Source organism: Podarcis bocagei (genome assembly GCF_964188305.1).
Source record: "Podarcis bocagei genome assembly, chromosome: 10".
NCBI classification, from domain to species: Eukaryota; Metazoa; Chordata; class Lepidosauria; order Squamata; family Lacertidae; genus Podarcis; species Podarcis bocagei.
The window spans coordinates 34,311,196-34,329,737 of record NC_138135.1 but is presented as its reverse complement, the minus strand read 5'-3'; the positions used below and the strand labels follow the sequence as shown (position 1 = coordinate 34,329,737).

At 40.0% G+C, this 18,542-nt stretch overlaps 1 protein-coding gene across 2 annotated transcripts in view; it reads right to left on the bottom strand.

Moving 5' to 3' along the window:
* Positions 1-217: 217 nt before the first annotated feature.
* The window catches only part of EP300 (EP300 lysine acetyltransferase), a 77,644-nt gene continuing 59,319 nt past the window's right edge, over positions 218-18,542 (bottom strand). For both annotated transcript variants that reach the window (XM_081209457.1, XM_081209458.1), the window contains 11 exons: positions 16,539-16,595; positions 15,804-15,881; positions 14,910-14,977; positions 13,333-13,483; positions 12,227-12,373; positions 9,888-10,001; positions 7,803-7,968; positions 7,247-7,411; positions 6,665-6,826; positions 5,104-5,385; positions 218-3,582 (listed from right to left, as the gene is read on the bottom strand). In XM_081209457.1, the coding sequence (XP_081065583.1) occupies positions 1,345-3,582; positions 5,104-5,385; positions 6,665-6,826; positions 7,247-7,411; positions 7,803-7,968; positions 9,888-10,001; positions 12,227-12,373; positions 13,333-13,483; positions 14,910-14,977; positions 15,804-15,881; positions 16,539-16,595 (3,628 nt within the window). In that variant the 3' untranslated portion in view covers positions 218-1,344. The remainder of the gene's footprint in view (positions 3,583-5,103; positions 5,386-6,664; positions 6,827-7,246; positions 7,412-7,802; positions 7,969-9,887; positions 10,002-12,226; positions 12,374-13,332; positions 13,484-14,909; positions 14,978-15,803; positions 15,882-16,538; positions 16,596-18,542) is intronic.

Sequence of the window (18,542 nt, the reverse complement as noted above, 5' to 3'; positions counted from 1 at the left end):
ACAAGTAGAAGCGAATATAGTGTCACAGCAAAATGGACATTGATCATCTTCATTACAGCCCAAAATACGCATGTTTCAAAAACACACATAATGGTATGTTACTATACATCAAATTGATCGCCGTAGTTTTTTGTTTTGCAAAAGCATACCATCTTCTTTCCCCAGTTTAAAATAAGCACCAATTGAAGGGGAAAAGAAGAAGGGAAGCATAAAAAAATCAGTCTGTCTCACACAGTTTATTTAACAATAGGTAATAAGAAATCAATTAACAGTCTATACAGTGATCGAAAGTTCATATTTATAAGTAATCAACTTTAATTGCATGATTTACAACATTTGAGGGTTTTTTGCTTTCTATTTTCAAGTTTTACAGAAAATGGAAGAGGAGGAAATAGGAGGGGAGGGATAGAGAAAGCAAGCATAAAGAAGAAACCCCAGGGATTTACTCTCAGGTTAAAATTATACCCTTGGAATAGTTTCTTACCCTCTTTATTTTTTCCTTTGTTAGATGTAAAAATAACGAAAAAAATTCTTTCAAGAAAACAAAACCACAATATATATACTACATCCATTTGGCAGCTGCCCCGTGTATTTGCAAAAAGTTGTCTTCTCTCTACATGTACAAATTTTAATACTTGAAGTTTAAGCTCAGACTCTGGTATAGAAAATTCTTGGAGGACAAAAGTAGACTTCAGGAGGGAGACTGGGTTACTTAATAATTTTTACAGTTTTTAAAAGAATTGACATCTTTCCAACCAAAGAGGAAAAATTGGTATTTATCTTTAATATATATTTTTATATATTTATATATATGCACTGTATTTTAAAGCAACATTCACCCTTTTTGTCCTCCAGTTTTAGGAAATGTTCTGTTTTTTCTGTTTTTCTTTTTTTCTTTTTTGCAGTAGGCATGAGAAAAACCAGAATAGGGAAAAAAGTTAACCATCTGCCTCAGTAAATTATAACTATCAATATTACATATTTTCATTAATTTAAAAAAAAAATAAAACCTATTGGAGGCTAGAGAAGGAAGCCATTTGGTCAGCAGCCAAATAACTATCCCCTCCCAAGCACCTCCCCAACGCACGCGAAGGGAAAACAAAAACAAGTAAAAGGACTGGTTATGACCCCAGCCATAACAAAAATATATTTTCTTTGTATTCTATTGTCCCTCAGGTTCATTTTGTTGGTTTCTCATTTTTAAAACCACAAACTACTGCTGCAGAGTTCAGATGTATTCCAGGGAAAAATGTTCTGCTAAGAAAGATTCAAAAAAAATTGTCTTCAGTACAAAAAGTCTTGAGAAAATAAGTTTTTTTTGCTCCCAAAATGCTACAGTGTGTCTTAGTGTATGTCTAGTGTACTCTGTGAAAGGTTTGAATTCAAGTCTGAATTATCTGAGCCGAGTCCCAGTTCTGTGGCACTTGCACCATGGAGGCCTGCCATGCCTGGATTGCTAGCAAGCTGAGAAAGCATTGCACTCTGGTCCGGGCTGGCAAAGTGCCCTTGATCCATGGGGTTAGCCTGGGCAGCTACCAGTCCTGGATGAGGGGAGCTGGTCTGCGGGGAGACGTGATGTGGAGAAGGTTGTGGCTGCATCCTAGGGGACGGACTGGAGTGGGGTGGCTGGGACTGGGGACGTGGTGAAGGGACAGGCTGTGGAGAACGCACTTGATTGGTGAGCGATGACGGAATCTGCTGGCCTTGTAAGTGTGGGGACTGGGCCTGGCTAGGGAGCATGTGCTGTTGGGGACTCATAGGATTGGGCTGAGCTGGTGATCCCATCTGCTGCTGAAGTAGCCTCTGCTGGAACACTTGCTGCAAACTGGATCCCGTCTCTGCACTCATCGCTTGTGGAAGCTGGCTCATTTGTCCCATATTCCCTTGTTGCATTTGCTGCATGTGATGCTGCATCCGCTGTTGTTGTTGTTGTTGCTGCTGCTGCTGCTGAGAGTACCCAACTCCCTGGGGCTGCTGGAACTGATTATGGTTGGCCATGCCAGGCCCCAGCCCTGGTCCTGCTCCCTGACGCTGCTGCTGCTCCATCAGCTGCCGTCTCATTAGGATTTCCCGAAACTGGGGAGACATGGTTGCTGCAGGATTCATATTCATTTGCTGTGCCTGAGGATTCATCCCGCCCATGGCCTGCTGGGGTGGTGGCTGCTGGGGTGGCGACTGCTGGGGCATGCTGGGCCTCTGGACGCCTGCTTGCATCGGATTCATATTTTGCATGCCTTGATTGGGATGCACACCTTGCTGTCCTGGCATGGCCTGCTGCTGCATCCCTGGTTGCCCTTGAGGCATTCCGGGCTGTCCCGGCATGCCCTGTGGATTCTGGTTCCCAACATACTTGGCAGCCCTCTGCTTGATGAAAGCAGCTAACAGCTGAGGGTTGGAGTGCAGGATGTTAAGCACCTGCTGCTGCTGCATGGGAGAGCTGGGGGACCTGAGAGTCCGCAGCAGGTTTTGTAAGGCTGCCTGGGGCACAGAGCTTTGCTTTGACGCAGCAGCGCCAGGGACCTGACCCATTCCTGGCTGCTGCGGTGACATACTCATCTGCTGCCCAGCCTGGCCCATTGACATCATTGGTCTCTGCATTCCTGACTGCAGCTGCTGAGGTTGAGGCAAGCCTCCCTGGGCCCATGCGGGCTGCTGCTGAATTCCTGATGGTCCCATCCCTTGATCTATATGGCCCCCGGGACCTCTGGCCATCTGAGGTGGTGTTACACTCATAGGCTGTATTTGATTCATCTGGGGCATCTGGTGTTGAATTGGCCTCTGGAAAATTGGATGGGCCATCTGCCGCTGGTGGTCAGCTACTCGCTGGATCTGCATGGCTATTTCCACGGCAGCTGCAGGGGGCCCCGGCATAGGTGGCTGAGAAGCCTGAGGAGTTGTTGGAGGAGTTACCTGGCCACCTGCCTTGCCTTGGGAGACAGCACCAGGAGGCTGAGTTCTTGACATGCTATATGGAGGCATGTTATTGGGAGGTACGGGTTGTGGCTGCGAGGCATGCTGGGGTGGAGGCTGCGGCTGTGGGGTCTGAGGAGTTGGTGGCTGCTGGCCTGTCGGAGTTGTTGGTGTGGCTGGTGTTGGCGAGGGCAACCCTTGCTGCTGGCCTACTATGCCGGTCCTCTGCATGCTTGCCACCCTCCTCCGGAGCATCTGGGCCTGCTGCAGGCGGTGCTGAAGCTGCTGCTGACGAAGCTTGTGTTTGATGTTGAGGCAAAAGGGCACTGGGCACTTGTTCTCCTGGCAGTGCTTAGCATGGTAGCAGCAAAGAGCAATGAGCTGCTTGCAAATTGGGCACCCTCCATTGGTTTTGCGCTTGCAACCTTTGGTGTGCTGGACGACCCTCTTCATCTTCTGACAAGACGGCAATGAGCAGTTGGCATTGCGGCACTGGCAGGCATGGACCAAAGACTGGATGCAGCGCTGGATGCTCAGGCGACGTGAATCACCAGGACTCTGCGTAGTGGCTGTCTGTTGGTTGTTGCTTTCATCGTCAATACCAAGGCCCAGTTTCTCCATCTTGTGCTCATGGTTTTTAGAGTTATAGCAGGTGATACATAAGTCATAATCCTAAAAACAGAAATGATCAGTCAGATAACTGGCCTTATTCCCTGACAGAGGCACACATCTCTAAAAAATTAAATAGCTGATAAAAGATAGTCTTAATTAACAATGCAATCTCAAAATGCTAATGATGACCTATCCAAGGAAAAAAAAATCATGAAACTTGGAAAGGCATAAACAAGCATTCACTGAAAACTATGCAATGACTATCAGCCAAAGTGGTTCAAGTGTCAGTTCTCAGGGGAAGAACAGCAAGACTGATATGGTGAGCCACAAAAGTGAAAGGTTGCTCCCATCTCAGACAGATGCAGACTTGAAAGAGGCCAGGAGTCACCAACCAGTGACTGGTAGCCCCATAAAAAGATCCTAAGTTCTGAGTTTTCATATATTTATTTTTAAAAAGAAATCGCTAGACATCCTAGAAAGTTAACGAGGAAAAAGTGCAGATATGTTGCTAAGCAATTTCTGTGAATAGTCAGCCTGACTTCTGCCGCCTGTCAATGTTTTTATTTTTTAGCCAATAAGTGAAGCCAGCTGTGATTAGTAAGTTAGGTAACAAGAACTACTTGGGTTCTGAAGAGCTGTTGTTTCCCCTCTCCCTCAGAGCACTCTTCATGCTTATTTTCTAGTAGTCCTTGGAATCTCTGTAATTTGCCATTTCTTTTATCCCTAGCAACCACAATGCATCTTTCCTATGGTGAATTCATCTGAGATCACGTAATCCCTACAAGTTATTTTCTCAAATACTACTACACAATGAATGTGGGTAGATGCTGAAGAATCCCCGTCTCCAAAAGGAAAATCTGAAATCTTTGCAAAGTGGCTTAAGTATGTCTTCTGCTTTGCAGGAGCTAAAGAACAAGCACCTACTAAGAATGGCAGAGTCAGAAGTTTGAGTTCCTTTGTGTTTAATGGGCTTTACTCCCAGGTAAGTTGGTATAGGAAGGCAGCCTAGGCTTTGGTCTAGGGTTGAAAAATGGGGTGAGAGAGCGCTGTTGTGTCTTTAATAGCTCTATGGTAGGCAGAAATTCATCAGGAAATACAATTATAAGAAACTTCACAATTACTGTACTTTCTCTAATCTTGTGTTATGACATGCCCCCATGGCTGCCATTTTGTCACTGGTACCCACAACACTCTCAAAATTTGAAACGTGTCCATTGTTCCAAAATGGCTGATGATCCCTGCCTCAGGCAAACAGGGACCCTAACAAAAAAGGGCCGTAAGGAGAATACATTTTCGTCACTTTTTTTGGCTGTAATATCCTAAGAAAGCTCTTTACTCTGAAGCAGAGCAATGTTAAAATGGAAGCGTAAGCTATAAAGTATTTTGGTAGTCACAACATAAATATCAAGACACTGGAGTAGGATAGCAAGGAATATTTACTTTTAAAATGTCCTAAAATAAAACCTAATATTGCAGTAGACAACACTAATGAAACCCTCCACTTCAGTTCCAAAAACCTCTTCATGATATAAACCTCTGAATATTTGTATAACAAATTATTTCACCAGTGGCGAGACATACCTCACAGACTGTGCAGTGCCACCTTGTTTCCACGTGGTGTTTGCACTCATTGCAGGTATAAACAAAACGATCCTGGCTCTGAGTATGAAGCTCTACCAGCATGCACATGGTTGACCACATTGCCCTTCGTAGTGAGGAAAACTCAAGGTGTTTGTCTCTAGCAAGGGTGAGGAAGGCATCACGCCCATCCATTAAGTCGCACGGAATGAGTGGGTCAGGTTCAATGATGGGAGGCAGGGAATTGGCTTGAGGACCAGCAATGAGACGGATCACAAAGAATACCTGAAAAAAAGAGTAGTGGATTTTAGGCTTTATTCCAAGAGGTTTGATTCATCACCCTTAACTATACAATGCCTTCTGCTCTCTGTCTTTCAGTCTCATTGTGGAGTCTGAAGTAGTCAACATGCTCCGAACATCAGGAACAAGCCACAACTGTTCTGTATTTTGTCAAGTTTATTGCAGGATGGGACCAGCAGCAGCAGCAGCAGCACAACTCTAGCCCCCCTGTACTTCCTTGGCCCAGTGTTGTAGAGAAAAGAGCTGGGCATTAGGCAACAAGTGCCATCAACCTTATTCTCAATGTCTCTGGGCCCCACCCTGCTGTACATATCAGGGGCCAGGCCCAGCAGCATTGAGAGTAAGAAATTAGGGGACAACTAGCTGTCAAACTTGGCCTACAAGGAGTTGGAGAGATAACAATTTGGCTCTCTGGGCTAGAACGTTTCCCACCCCTGCCCTAAAAGATACCTGAAATAGTAAAACACCTAGTTATAATACTTTGTGTTATACAAAGCAAATTCAGATTTGGTTTATAATGCTCCAATTTGTATGTTTAACTTCATTTACCACAACAAAACCAACCCAAAATCACTTGGCCACAATGGTGCCTCAACAATGTCAGCCTGATTGCATGTCCCATTTTCTTCAGTGTTTTTTTTTCCAGGGGGTCCTCAAGGGTATGCAGTACCAGCACCTCTTTTGTTGTTGTTAAAAAGTGTGGCACTTACTGTAACAACTTCATGGTGAGTACTGGTGCCTATTTTTCTAGGAAAAAAATCACTTGTTTTCTTTCACAGTTTTTCCTTACTCTCACATGTGCTTGATAACATGCTCATAGGTTTACAGTATGCCTTTGAATTTGGCAAAAATGCTCAACTTTCCAATTTACAATACAGCCCTTAAAATATCTATATAGGTTTATTAGATACGAAAAGATTCTGTTTTTGTATATTATCTAAATACCCAGGAGAAATAAGATTTAAAAAAACCTTTTTAACACAAATAGAAACATGTATGCAAGTACTTTCCACAATGTTCCACAGAGAATGTATGTGTGCAGCCTGCCACTCATTTCAATACATTCCGTCAGAAGCCTCAGACCACTGGATTAAATTAACCAAGCATCTAACTTGTGTGGCAAATGAAAAGAAGATTATTATTTGGTCATAAAGTTCCCTCAGTCAACATGGAAGTAATAAACCCCCTACTTTTACAGTCAATGATATATTTCACTTGCACTTAGATGCTGCAGCCATTCAGACACTTTAAATATTGTTCTTACCTCCTTATGCTTTTCCATAGTGGCATACAGTTTCTGGGAAAGGTCGTTGGAGACATTAGGCATTCCAGGTTTCTTTTTATTACCACGACTCAAGCTGCTCTTATTTTTACTGGTCTTCTTATTATTTTTCTTTTTGGCGTTTTTGCTATCTCCTTTGCTGACCTGCAATGTGAATGGAGAATTGAGTCTAATTTGAAAATGGCAAGACACATTTGGTTCCCAAGAGTAAACAAGCAACCACCAAGAAGTCATTACAACACATCAATTATCCATCAGTCCCAAAAGCAAAGGTGGCAACTTAAGCCAGGTAAGGCACATATTCATGTCTTGATCTTATTCACACAAGAGGCAAAAACTATGGCAGCTAGAATGTTCTTCAGGCAATTTTAAGAAGTAATTCCTGAATGAAAACAAAATGCTGGGGGTTGGTTCCTTATTCCTTTCCACCAACAAACCTATTAGAAATTAATAACTAATTCTAGAGGGAATTCCTGAATCCTGGGTCCAGTTTAATATGCCATTTGTAGATTTTAGGAAAGAAAGCGATGAATGACATTTGTTGGGAAAACATGACTTCCTTACATCAGTGCTCTCATTGCTAGTGTTCTCTTCTCTCTTTCGCTCCTCTTCCTCTTGCTCTAGCTCCTTAATGCTCTCTTCTAAAACATTAGGCCAGAAGTCCCCTTCAAAGTAAGGCAGCTCTTTTGCACTTGTCAGACGGTCTTCTGTTGCCTGCTTAAAAATATCCTGCAACACAAAATGTTTCTCAGTACACATCACATTGATGACAGCAGCAAAAGCAAAAATTCTCATGCAGAATATAATAATAATATTTGTACCATGCCCATCTGACTGGGTTGCCCCAGCCATGCTGGGACATTTTAATTCTTCAAAGTTGTTTTTCTTCCAGGATTCTTTTAAAAAATAGTGCTGGTGTTTACGGTGCAAGTTTTTTTCTACCCACCAAATCTGAAATGCTTCATAAGATCCAAATGTTTCTCGGACATTACCTTTTAAGTACTGTTAACTAAGCAATATTCTAAAATATATTTCGACATTTTTCTCAAAATAAATTCCTGTTCCAGTATATGTAAGGGGCAAGAACTAAAGGTGATATTTAAACTAATTCACAACCAACCTTGTAATCATGCACTATGCGCTCTGACACAGATTTATCCAGCATCTTTTTGTACCACTCTTGCAGTCGTTTGGGTTTGGGTATCTTTTGGTCAGGAGGATGGCAATGGAAAATATAATCATCACCTTCACTAGGTGGGCAGGCCCATATATGTCCCGTTGTATACCTAGTAGGAATTAAAGGAAAAAGTCAATACCATTAGTTCTGTTATTCATTATAGTGTTTCACTGTGTTGCCCACTTCATTTATCCATCTTTTCAGGAGCAAGAGTTTCTTTTACAACATCCAAGCAGAGCCAAGGTCAGCCTAGAAATATTGCATCTAAGGAGCAATGTATGATGCAGAAGACCTCTCCATCCAAGTTAACTGGTCAGACCCAAAACTACTTAGTTTCAGAAGCAGAACTGATTCATATACCTTTAAACTATTCTAAGGGATTCAGAAGCCTGATGCGGTAGCCAATGGAAAGAGCTTATTGTCCAACTGAACCAACCCAATCTCTGTTTGAAAACAGTTACAGGCGATGCTCAATAATACTTGCAAAACTGGGAGAAATCTGAGTTTTTAATGGTTTTTATTAATATTGTCTTATTGAATTTAGGCTCCTTTTCTTAGGGATGGAAAAATAGGTCAGATTTAGAATGCTCACCATTCTTTCTAAACTATTTTGCCCTATATACCCTCCCCAACCAGATGCTGGGTAGTTCTTTGTCCCTTCCATTTATCTATAATTCCTTGTGCAACTGCTGCACAACAGCCTTGTAAGGCAGACCAGTTGCACCTGAACTATCTGGTAATCACTGCCAGCACCACTCCCTTTCAACACTTATGACTCCCCCAGATGGGAGGAGATTCTGGGGAGCTCAAGGAAATGCTAGGTCCTGAAGTCAAGTTGCTCAGAATCTACCACTTATGCTTCTTCCCCTTGAAGCAACTTGACCAATATTTCCTGCTGCTTTATCAGCCAATTTCTACTTTAGCTTTTGCTTGTGTGCCCATTTCTACCATTATGGTTACAATTTAATGGCAGAACGCACCCTTTCCTCAGTCTTCTACAGCTTATCTTCTCAACAACCAATATGTGGCGGTCAGCAGCTTATAAATCTGTGACAGTTTATTTTGGGTAGCCAACTTCTATCTGCTTCATTTGATAGCAAAGAACATTTTAAGTAGAGAAAAGGGTTACTTTACCCAGGCAAGAATTATGTAGCAACTATGATTTAAAAAAGCAGAGAGAAACATCAAAACCCCATTGATACAGATCTTAAGCTGTCCCTTTGCTTAGATTTCAAAATTTGTATAATCAGACACCTTTTTCACATCAGAGATATTTGTGGGACCTCTTTTTATAAGCATATCACTAATTATTCTACATTTTCTTCAAATCCACCCCACTTCCTCTGGCTTATTTCACTTTGTCATATACTTAGTTTTGTCTACAATTTGGTTAAATTAATTCAGGTTAATCTAGTTAAATGAGACCTCTCACATCATGCTGGTTTTATTTATTTTCAATCAATCCACCCTGGTTTCTTTTCTCCCCCCCCCCTCCAGACACATTATCTCCTGAAGCACCTCATGCATCAAAATTTCTACTCAGTGCTGGTGACTATCACTACATAAAATGAGACAAAGGCTCTGACCTCAGATATACAAACTTTAATAAAGAGACATTAAAGAAAATAATTCAGGGGAAAGGTAGAGACGGAAAAGAAGTTTTACACCATAGGTGGGTTATTTGACAGCAATTACAAGAGACTGTCACATCACTGATCAATACAATAAAAGACAACATTTAAGACTATCTTTATTTTTGTAAGTCAGCATTGCAGGAATTGTTCTCCTTTAAAAACACTCAGATCAGACTGAAGCTGATCTTCTCTATATACTGACTTCTGCCCATACATTGAAGGGACTCAAAATGTACTGTACAGTTGCCACAAGCAACCTAACTGTATATTCTTGCTCATTAAGGTTAATTACTAATTCTGGCCACATCTATACCCACAATTTACTTCTGAAGATCTATCATTTTCAATCATTTGGGATACTATGGAGTTTATTGCAGAAGAACAGAAAGCTTACCCCAACTTTTTAACGTATTCGAGGTATCCTATTAGGATTTCATGATATACAGCAGTCCTCAGGCATTTGGGGCGGAAGAAGTGAACACTGTCAAGGTAAGATATGTATACTCTCCTAGATAAAGAACAGAGATCATTCATAAATCCAGGCCATAACCAGAAACATTATTCAAATACCTCACCATTCCATTTTTCCCCCATTACCAAGGAAAAATGTCTGTTGGTGTTTGAATTGAGGTACTTTCAACATTTGAGTAATTTGTCTTCCTTCACATTTTTGTTTTGTTTACATAGCTATCTCAATTACATTGTCATTTCCCTGCCCAAACTTTTTCTCTATTTGCCATGTAATATTCTATACTTTGGGTCACCAACATGGCACCTGTGGGCACCATGGTGTCCTCAGACACCCCCTTAGTTGCCACCAATATCCCTTGCCATTCAGTTCTAATTTTTTTTTTTAATGAGCTTTTGGGGGGGCTTACTTGTCTTGTATTTGTTCTGGGGAAGGGTGCCTATTTTAGAGGGTATGCTAACTGCTTTTTTAATATAATATTTGTTATCAGAGATGTATAGGTGTTTTGTCTGTTGGGAGGGGGTATTATGAGCATCACTATTTTCTTCTTCTCTGAAACTAATATCTTGGGGTGTCCATGACAGTTTTAGATCTCCAAAGGTGGCCTTAAAACTCCAAAAGTTGGGGCCCCTTGTTTTATATTGTATTTTACAGCACTCATCTCTGGAAGAAATTAATATCAGAAAGGTTCAGTCACAAACCTTGGTTTGGTGCTACTAGAATGAACCTTCAAGAAGCTTTAGGCTTGCATGCTGTGATTTTATGTGAACTGGAAAACTAGGATTTGTCTTTGGCCAGAAAACGGGATAAAACTTTTGTTTCCAACACTGGCTTGCAGGTGAAGTACTAACCATAGTTTGACAGTTCAGACAAATGACTAACTCTGACTTGCCTCAGATCAGAGAGGGAACTGTCCTGTGCAATGTAGGGCAAAAAGTGCGCATGCAAGTCAAAAGCTCCTTGAAGGTTTGTACTTATAGTATCAAGTCACAGTTGATATTTAAACCAGTCCTGCAAACTTGTTGGGCTAGATATCTCTCTGGCATGCAAGCCTCAAACGTTGGATGTTCTCAAGTGTTTTGTAAGGCAAGTCTATTACAGTAACAAACATATATAGTCTCATTAACAATGCAGCATAATAAATAGAAATAATGTCAGGAGAGAAAAATGTGGTACTGGTTTACATGGTGCCACTTCTAAGAAGTATTAACATCTCTCAAATACCAAGTACTTAGCTTGCATTAAGACTTTAGGCATTACTTGACCTCTATAAATAGGTCACTCATAGGCTACTTTCCCCCACTCAAGAGATATGGGCACATTATGTGGCTAGCACAATGGTCTGAGGATACATCTCCCAACAATTATTGCAATAGTTTAACAATCCATCCCCAAGTAGAAGACCAATATGAGCAGATGAGCTTATTCATTTAATTCTGTAGAAAATACTGAATTTAAGGGGGAAACATTATTATTATTATTATTATTATTATTATTATTATTATTATTACATATAAAAGATAAACAAGCTTCAACAATTATGCTTGCCATGGGGAGTGCCATGGGGAGTCTTCTGCCCAACTCTGATGCTCCAAAGATGGGTGGAGATTGTCCCCTGGAAGCATTTTGATGATCCCTGCCCTCTCCCCAGTTCTAAGGTTAGGAAGGTGTGGGTTGGTTAGCATCTTCATTGCTCAAAGCCCCCACTTTGAACATACGGGCTCAAAACCAACACCGATCTGCTTTAGGGGCTTCTTCAGCGTCTGCTCAATGGTGACACTCCCTCTCTCCCATAGAAGAGGGGCAGTCTTTGGCCATTACTTTGAGCTCCTTTGTTGAGCACTGGTGATGCCAGAATGGTCCTGGCCTGCCTTTCCCAAGGGACTTCTTTTGCTGCTGAGTGGAGGCGATTGCCTCCATCAAGCCACGAGGGGATGGAACAGGGTGGGAAGAGCGAACCTGGCAACCACAATTTTTGGCTTGGCTAGCAAAGCTAGCCCAAAACCATAAAACCTTAAAGATAAAAACATTCCAGTTGCTTCTATGAAGTAAACACATTTGGGGGGGGGGGAATCAACCACCAGAAAGGAAAGTCAGAGATGGAGCAGGAGTAGAGGGTAACTGTAGACATTTACAACGAATCTTGCAGTTTGCTTTGGGGCAAATAATTTAACCTCTCTTAAACCTTCAAAATGGCATATCTAGCAACAATCCAAACATAACTACCATCAAAATAATAAAACTTCATCAGTGTAGTTCTTTACCTCTGATTGGGTTGAGGGCAATCAGATCCATACTCCTGAACATGCATACCAAAAAAGCACAAATCGACACCATCAATCTCCTCAAAAGCAAAGAGGGCTTTTGTTCGATAAGGGAACTGTTCTGCCATCTCTCCACTATCTACAAACCTGCAAAATGTAAAGACATAATTTAAAGGCATTCTTTGAAGACAAGCACAACAGAACGAAGGTAACAGAAATTCTAGTCATGTGGTACAGTTTCAAAAATGCAGATATTGTACCCAAATAAAAAATTGTAACTACTGCTATTTATTTTATAATGGATTTGTTTTAACTGCCTTGTTCTGTTGTAGTTTAACCTTAATGATGAAAACAGCTTTAAATGTCTTGATAGCATAACCGCGTGTCAAATTAATAAACTACACAAAACCTAAATGAGCACACCCGTAACTATGGAGAGAATTAGAGCCATCTCCGATTAGAATTTAACAATAAGAGATGCCTGTTCAGTCTCCTTAACGTGATTAATTTACTACCCTTCATTTCCTAGTCTTTCCCAACATCTCCCACATACCTTTTCTCCTAACCCTTACAATTCATTGTATGAAATCTAAGTAACAAAATATGCAACCAACAGTGAATGTCCTAATTGTTATAATCATTCATACTATAATAGCAGCATTAAAAACACTTCATATTATGACATTCCATGGGGAGTGTGGGGAAGCGAGGAAATATCTTAACATTAGAAGAGATCTGACCACCTTAGCCTGCAAATGAAAACTTAGCAGTTCAGGGTATCTACAGCCTACTGAAATATTATGTTTTACTCCTTAAATTTTATTTTTTAGCTATAAATTATGAAAAGCCAATACTCTATTTAATCCCTATGATCAACATTTTTGAATTAATTCACCTTACTTTAAAAAAAACCTGTTATAATAGGAAAGTCATAGAAATAACAGTTTGAAACTCATAAATGTGAGATACGATTGATGGCAAAGATATTGCCAAGTACTCTTTGATTACGAAAATGATATATTATGCATTGATTTAACACACATAGTAACTGTGCAACTAGAGGATTCATAAGGAAACATAACTCAAAGACTTGAGGAAAAACATACCTTGCTTTCATCCCTGGCTTTACCTCTACAGTTTTCTCTGAAGTATGAACCACCCTAACTATGACTTCGCCTGACTCAGGGTGATTCTGTCTTCTCAGGAACTCATTCACTCTGTTCTCTAAGAATGTACCAAGTCTTGTGGCTGGTAACCCTGAATAAAACAAAGAACTCTCAGCATACTATTACAGTAAACATCAACACCAAAATCGCCTAATATAAATAGGTATAGCTTTACCTTGAGGCCCACTGATTAAAATTTGCATGCTTTTGCCCTTGATGTTAATCTAAAACTTCTGCCTATTAATCTACCAACTGAATGCTGTAGACTTGCCTGGACACCGATCAACTAACCTGCTAACAGTTTTCAATAAAGTTAGTAATTAATATCTACATAATGTTCTCCCCAAGAAAAGAGGGTAGCATCAGGCATATATATCGCCTAAATGAAGAAAACGGAATTCATCTAGAAACATGATTCCAGTACTTTTTGGCCATATGCTTGTCAGGATGTCCCTAGCAGGGCACTAGAGCTCTTTTAAGATCTATCTCCAACATTTTAAACTATTCACCATACTAGCAAGATTGTTCCTGAACGGACTACTTAGGAAAAAGTTATCTGTGTATAGCTCACTAAAAACACTGCATGCAGCAGCATAGAAAAAAGGCAAACAGTATTGGGAATGATTAGGAAAGGGAAATCAAATAGCATGTACAATACAACACCCCCACCCCCACCCCAATTCTCAAGCAATGATCCCAATAAATCCAGGAAGCTTTAATTATGGGGGGAAAGCAAACAGATGTTGAGACTTCAAGTATCAGGCTCATATAGTGGCTTGGTTTCCATTTTAGGATAATGGGGAAAACTCCAAGTGTTTGGCTGCAAGTTAATGTCTTCCATATTTCAAGGATGTACAGAGATCTGGGCCTCCTAATTGCACCTTGTCAGCGCAAGTTACCAGGCGGTTACTGATAGGCAAGGACTTCTATACTTGCCTAATTTCTTATTATAAAAATGACCAAAGATTCAAAATTCCACCTTAAAGGCAGAGTAACATTAGGATTATGTTCCTGATAAAGGAATATTGTCAGTACCCAAATGGAACTGATCTGGTCAATAGACTACCTCAAGTTAATTTCTGTGGCTTAGTGAAAAAACAGCATGTAATAACAACAGTTCTTAACGTATCACTTAGCTATAGGATCTTCTGAAATTAGTAAGATTTATTTCCTAATCGGTAAGTGAGCATCAAGTGGATGCTCTGACCCCTGAAATGCATCTTGTTGGGTCCATGAGACCTTCTCAGGTTCTGTGTCCAGCCTCTGGAACTCCCTGCCAAGGGAAACTCTTCTTTTTATGAAGGCTCTAGGACTTTAGAGGTTTAATTTTGCTAAAAAGTTATGTGGGCAATTGGGACTGATATTTTAACTTGCTATTTTATTTTTGTTGTACTTGAAATTCTCTATTGTATTGATTTTTAATGTTGTTGTTAGCCATCTTGAAGGAAAGACAGGATTAAAATGCTTGAAATAAAGCAACCAAAGGGTTGAGGAAGACAAGGAATATCTTCACTTACTTCGAGCACAAAATTTATTTTCTCTCCGGGTTCGCCCAGTTTTCTTTAGGCAACCATCACAAACAAAGCTGAAATAGAAATGGGGAAAAAAGAAATTCAAAATATATTCTTAACAAAAAGGTGAATAATCTCCACAAAAATATTCCTTTGATATTTTCTAACATCCTGATACCCAGTACTTATTTCAACCATTATTTCTTTTTTAAAAAAAGGATAGCATATTGGATTTGATCAATGTTTTAGTATGTATCAACAATAAATTAGGAAATCACTAAAAGGTCTTATTGCCAAAAATATGTTTTATCAATTAACTTCCCTTTTCCGGTTTAAGATGAGCACTAATTTTAAGCTGATCCAGTGATTAATGTACACTATACTACCACTTCAGCCGTTTCCCTATAGCACTTTCTTCAAAGGAGAGCATAAATCCCAACTAGGACAATATACTGGATGGACAGAATGGAGGATGCTGTGGAGAATGTTGGCCTGCCTTCTGAAATACTGCATCATGGACCATATAAATGATGCTCTCTGTGCATTCTGTGATCTGTGGCAGCAGTAGTAAGGTTATTGGAACTAGAAAAATCAAGCTTCCTGGGATCTGAGTTGTAGAAAGTCCCTCTAAAGGCAGCATTGATATTACATAGGAGTATGTTAACAAATGTCTATTAAGAGGGCAAGTTTATCAACTGACTTGAAAATAGCAACTTAATGGCGTTTTAGAAAAACAATTTTAAGCTGGAATGGTTGCTGTTTTAAACTAGACCACCAGCACTCTTTCCAGATAGAACTGTAGTCATTTTGTCATTTTTTTAATTGTACACAAAAAGCACATCATCAACAAATTACCATCTTTGTAAGAAAAAAGGAAACAAAAAGCAGGAAGCAACCCACCCAGATGGCCAGATTGTCTCATTGTGAAGCACACAAATCTGATGCATTTTTCTTCCACATTCTATACATTCAACAAACCTGGAAGAGAGAATCAAAGTATAAGCAACACAGGAAGTTGTTGAAGATAACTGATTTAGAAAAAATGTGTTGGAACTGAAGATTATGTAGCCCAAGTACAAAATATTCAGAACTGTACAATTTCAAACCTGCTGTACATGTATCTTTTCTCAGCAACAGTCTAGTGTACTATGCCCAAATGCAAACCACTACTCCCCATATGGTCTACATTGATTTTAGTTATGCATTATATAGCTTCTCTTTTCTTACATTCCACAGCAACTAAGATTCCTGTACATCTAAGTCTGAAGGCAGAACTAGGTACATGACAAAGCACAGTTAAATGTTTACAAAGAGGATTGGGAGGCTTTTGAAAAAGTGAAGTCAATTTTTTATACTTCAAAACAAATATATTCAATATAAATTTGTAATATTGACTAAAGAAATCAAAGGTTTTTCTACCCCAAACTCAGATTATGTGGCTATACTTAGGCAGGCAAATATTTGCTTTCTTAAGGTACAACACACCATCAATATTGCAGGTGATAAACTAAGAGAATAATCCTAAAGCCTTCCACTCACCCCTCCCACCCCCCTGCAAAAATAAATGAATAAATGGTGAAAAAAACTTTCATTTTTTAAATGACAAGTGATTTGAGCTGCTCAAGCATGACTTACTGTTCAGGGTCCAGTGTATCATTTTTCCTTTTAGAAAACTGGTCTTTATTTATTGTGCTGAGGAGAAAAATTGATAATCACAGTTGTAACAAAAATAAGTAGCTGCTCATAATAATAATAAATCTTCCTAGCACCTACAGGAAACCCTGCTACACAGCCCAATAGAACTCCATATGCATTCTGCTTCTTAAGAATTAAAAATTTTGAGAGGAAGGAAAACTACAGGTGAATTCAAATATCTAGGGCAATGTAGTGGCTACTTAAAAGCTTGTAAGACACCAGAGTTGCCATTCATAACCTGTGACCACACACTTAAGCACTCTTCCCCCTCTGCAAATGCTTAAAAATCCAGAAAGTCTTAGGGCTTAGAAGTGTCATCAGAAGCTACAGATGATTTCTTCCTCACTAGGTACAGGAACCATGCAGTCACCATGCAGCTTCTAACCATCCAAATTCAACCCTCCATCACAGATTGGGGAGCAGACAAGCACAAAGAGGCTACTAGGAAGTACAGAATGTACTATTTAAACACATTCTACAGTTTGACGTATCATGAAACCCCATTTTATAAAAAACATCATCTTTAAAGACTGACATTTATTAATATACAACTTATGACTAGCTTTTGGGTTAGTGAGACCTCCTTATCTTCTCTCAGCTGTAATAGTTGCTTCTACTATGATAGCCTGGACATAGTTTTCTACCCTCTGGAAATTTCAGAGTTTGACTACTGTTATATGTTGTATATGGGGTTGCCTTTAAAATTGGTTCAGAAACTTCATCTGGTTCCAAGCACAACCGATAAACTGTTAAGCAGGACACACTAGTTTCAGCACCTCTGCAGTATTAATAGTTCTACAAAGTTACCCAATATTTCCAAGTTCAATGCAAATGTCATTTTTATACCTTTAAAGCCCTGAACAGCTTGACACTAGAGTACTTAAGAAGAACCATCTTTTCTTATATGCACCAGCCCACCTTCCAACACCCTTTTCCAGGTGCCCTCAACTCTTTTAGTGAGAGCATCTATTCAGTGATGGTGCTTTGTATTTGAATAGTCTCTCTAGACATAAATATGGCAGTTACTTCTACCTTGATTCAGCTCAATTTCCTTTTTACCAAGGCTTTTAATTGAATTGCTGCTGCAATCTGATCTATTATTTTAGTGACTGTCATATTTCCCCCCCCTTTGCTGCTTACTTGGGTTTATTGTTACCAGACAGGTAGTAGCCATGTTAGTCTGTTACAGCAAAATTAACAGGGTCTTGTGGCATCTTAAAGACCAACACATTTTATTATGGCATGTGCTTTCACGGACTAGAGCTTAATTTATCAGATACATGATTTTGTTTATCGCAATGTTGCTAGCTGTTTCATTCTTTTCTACTATGGTAAGCTATTCCAAAGAGGCTTTGTTGAAAAGCACCCTTTTAGAACAATAGCAAACTAATTAAATAAGGTTAGGAAATTATTGTTAATAACTGTTGTAGCACGTGCTTTTGTAACTTCTACCACTGAACTACTGCAGTGTGTTGTCTATAAAGCTGCTTTAGAATTTTTTTCAGAAGTTGATCCAGAATGTAGCAGACTTTTGCTGGCCATAAGAATTATGCTACACTTAATAGGATTGATTACTGGTTTGTTTCCAACCACAAACTCAAATTTCTGGTTTCAGCTTTTAAGGCCTTACCTGATCTGGGCCCTCATAACATGAAGGAATATCATAGGTACCCCACATGGAACTGAAATTTTGGGAGGTGGTGCTATTACTGTATCCTCTCAAAGAGGTATGGACAGCAGCTGTAAGATATAGGCTGGGGTCCCCAGTGTGACACCTGAAAGTATCACATTGCCCCCAGGCACCCACCTTGGTACAAGCCAAGACCCTTTGCCCCCCCTTTTTAATGGGGAGTTGTGGTCACTCTACAAATATGTATAATCACATTGTGATATTTAGAGTTTTCCCCAGTCTCTTTACCAAAGATCCCAAACATGGAGTTTGCC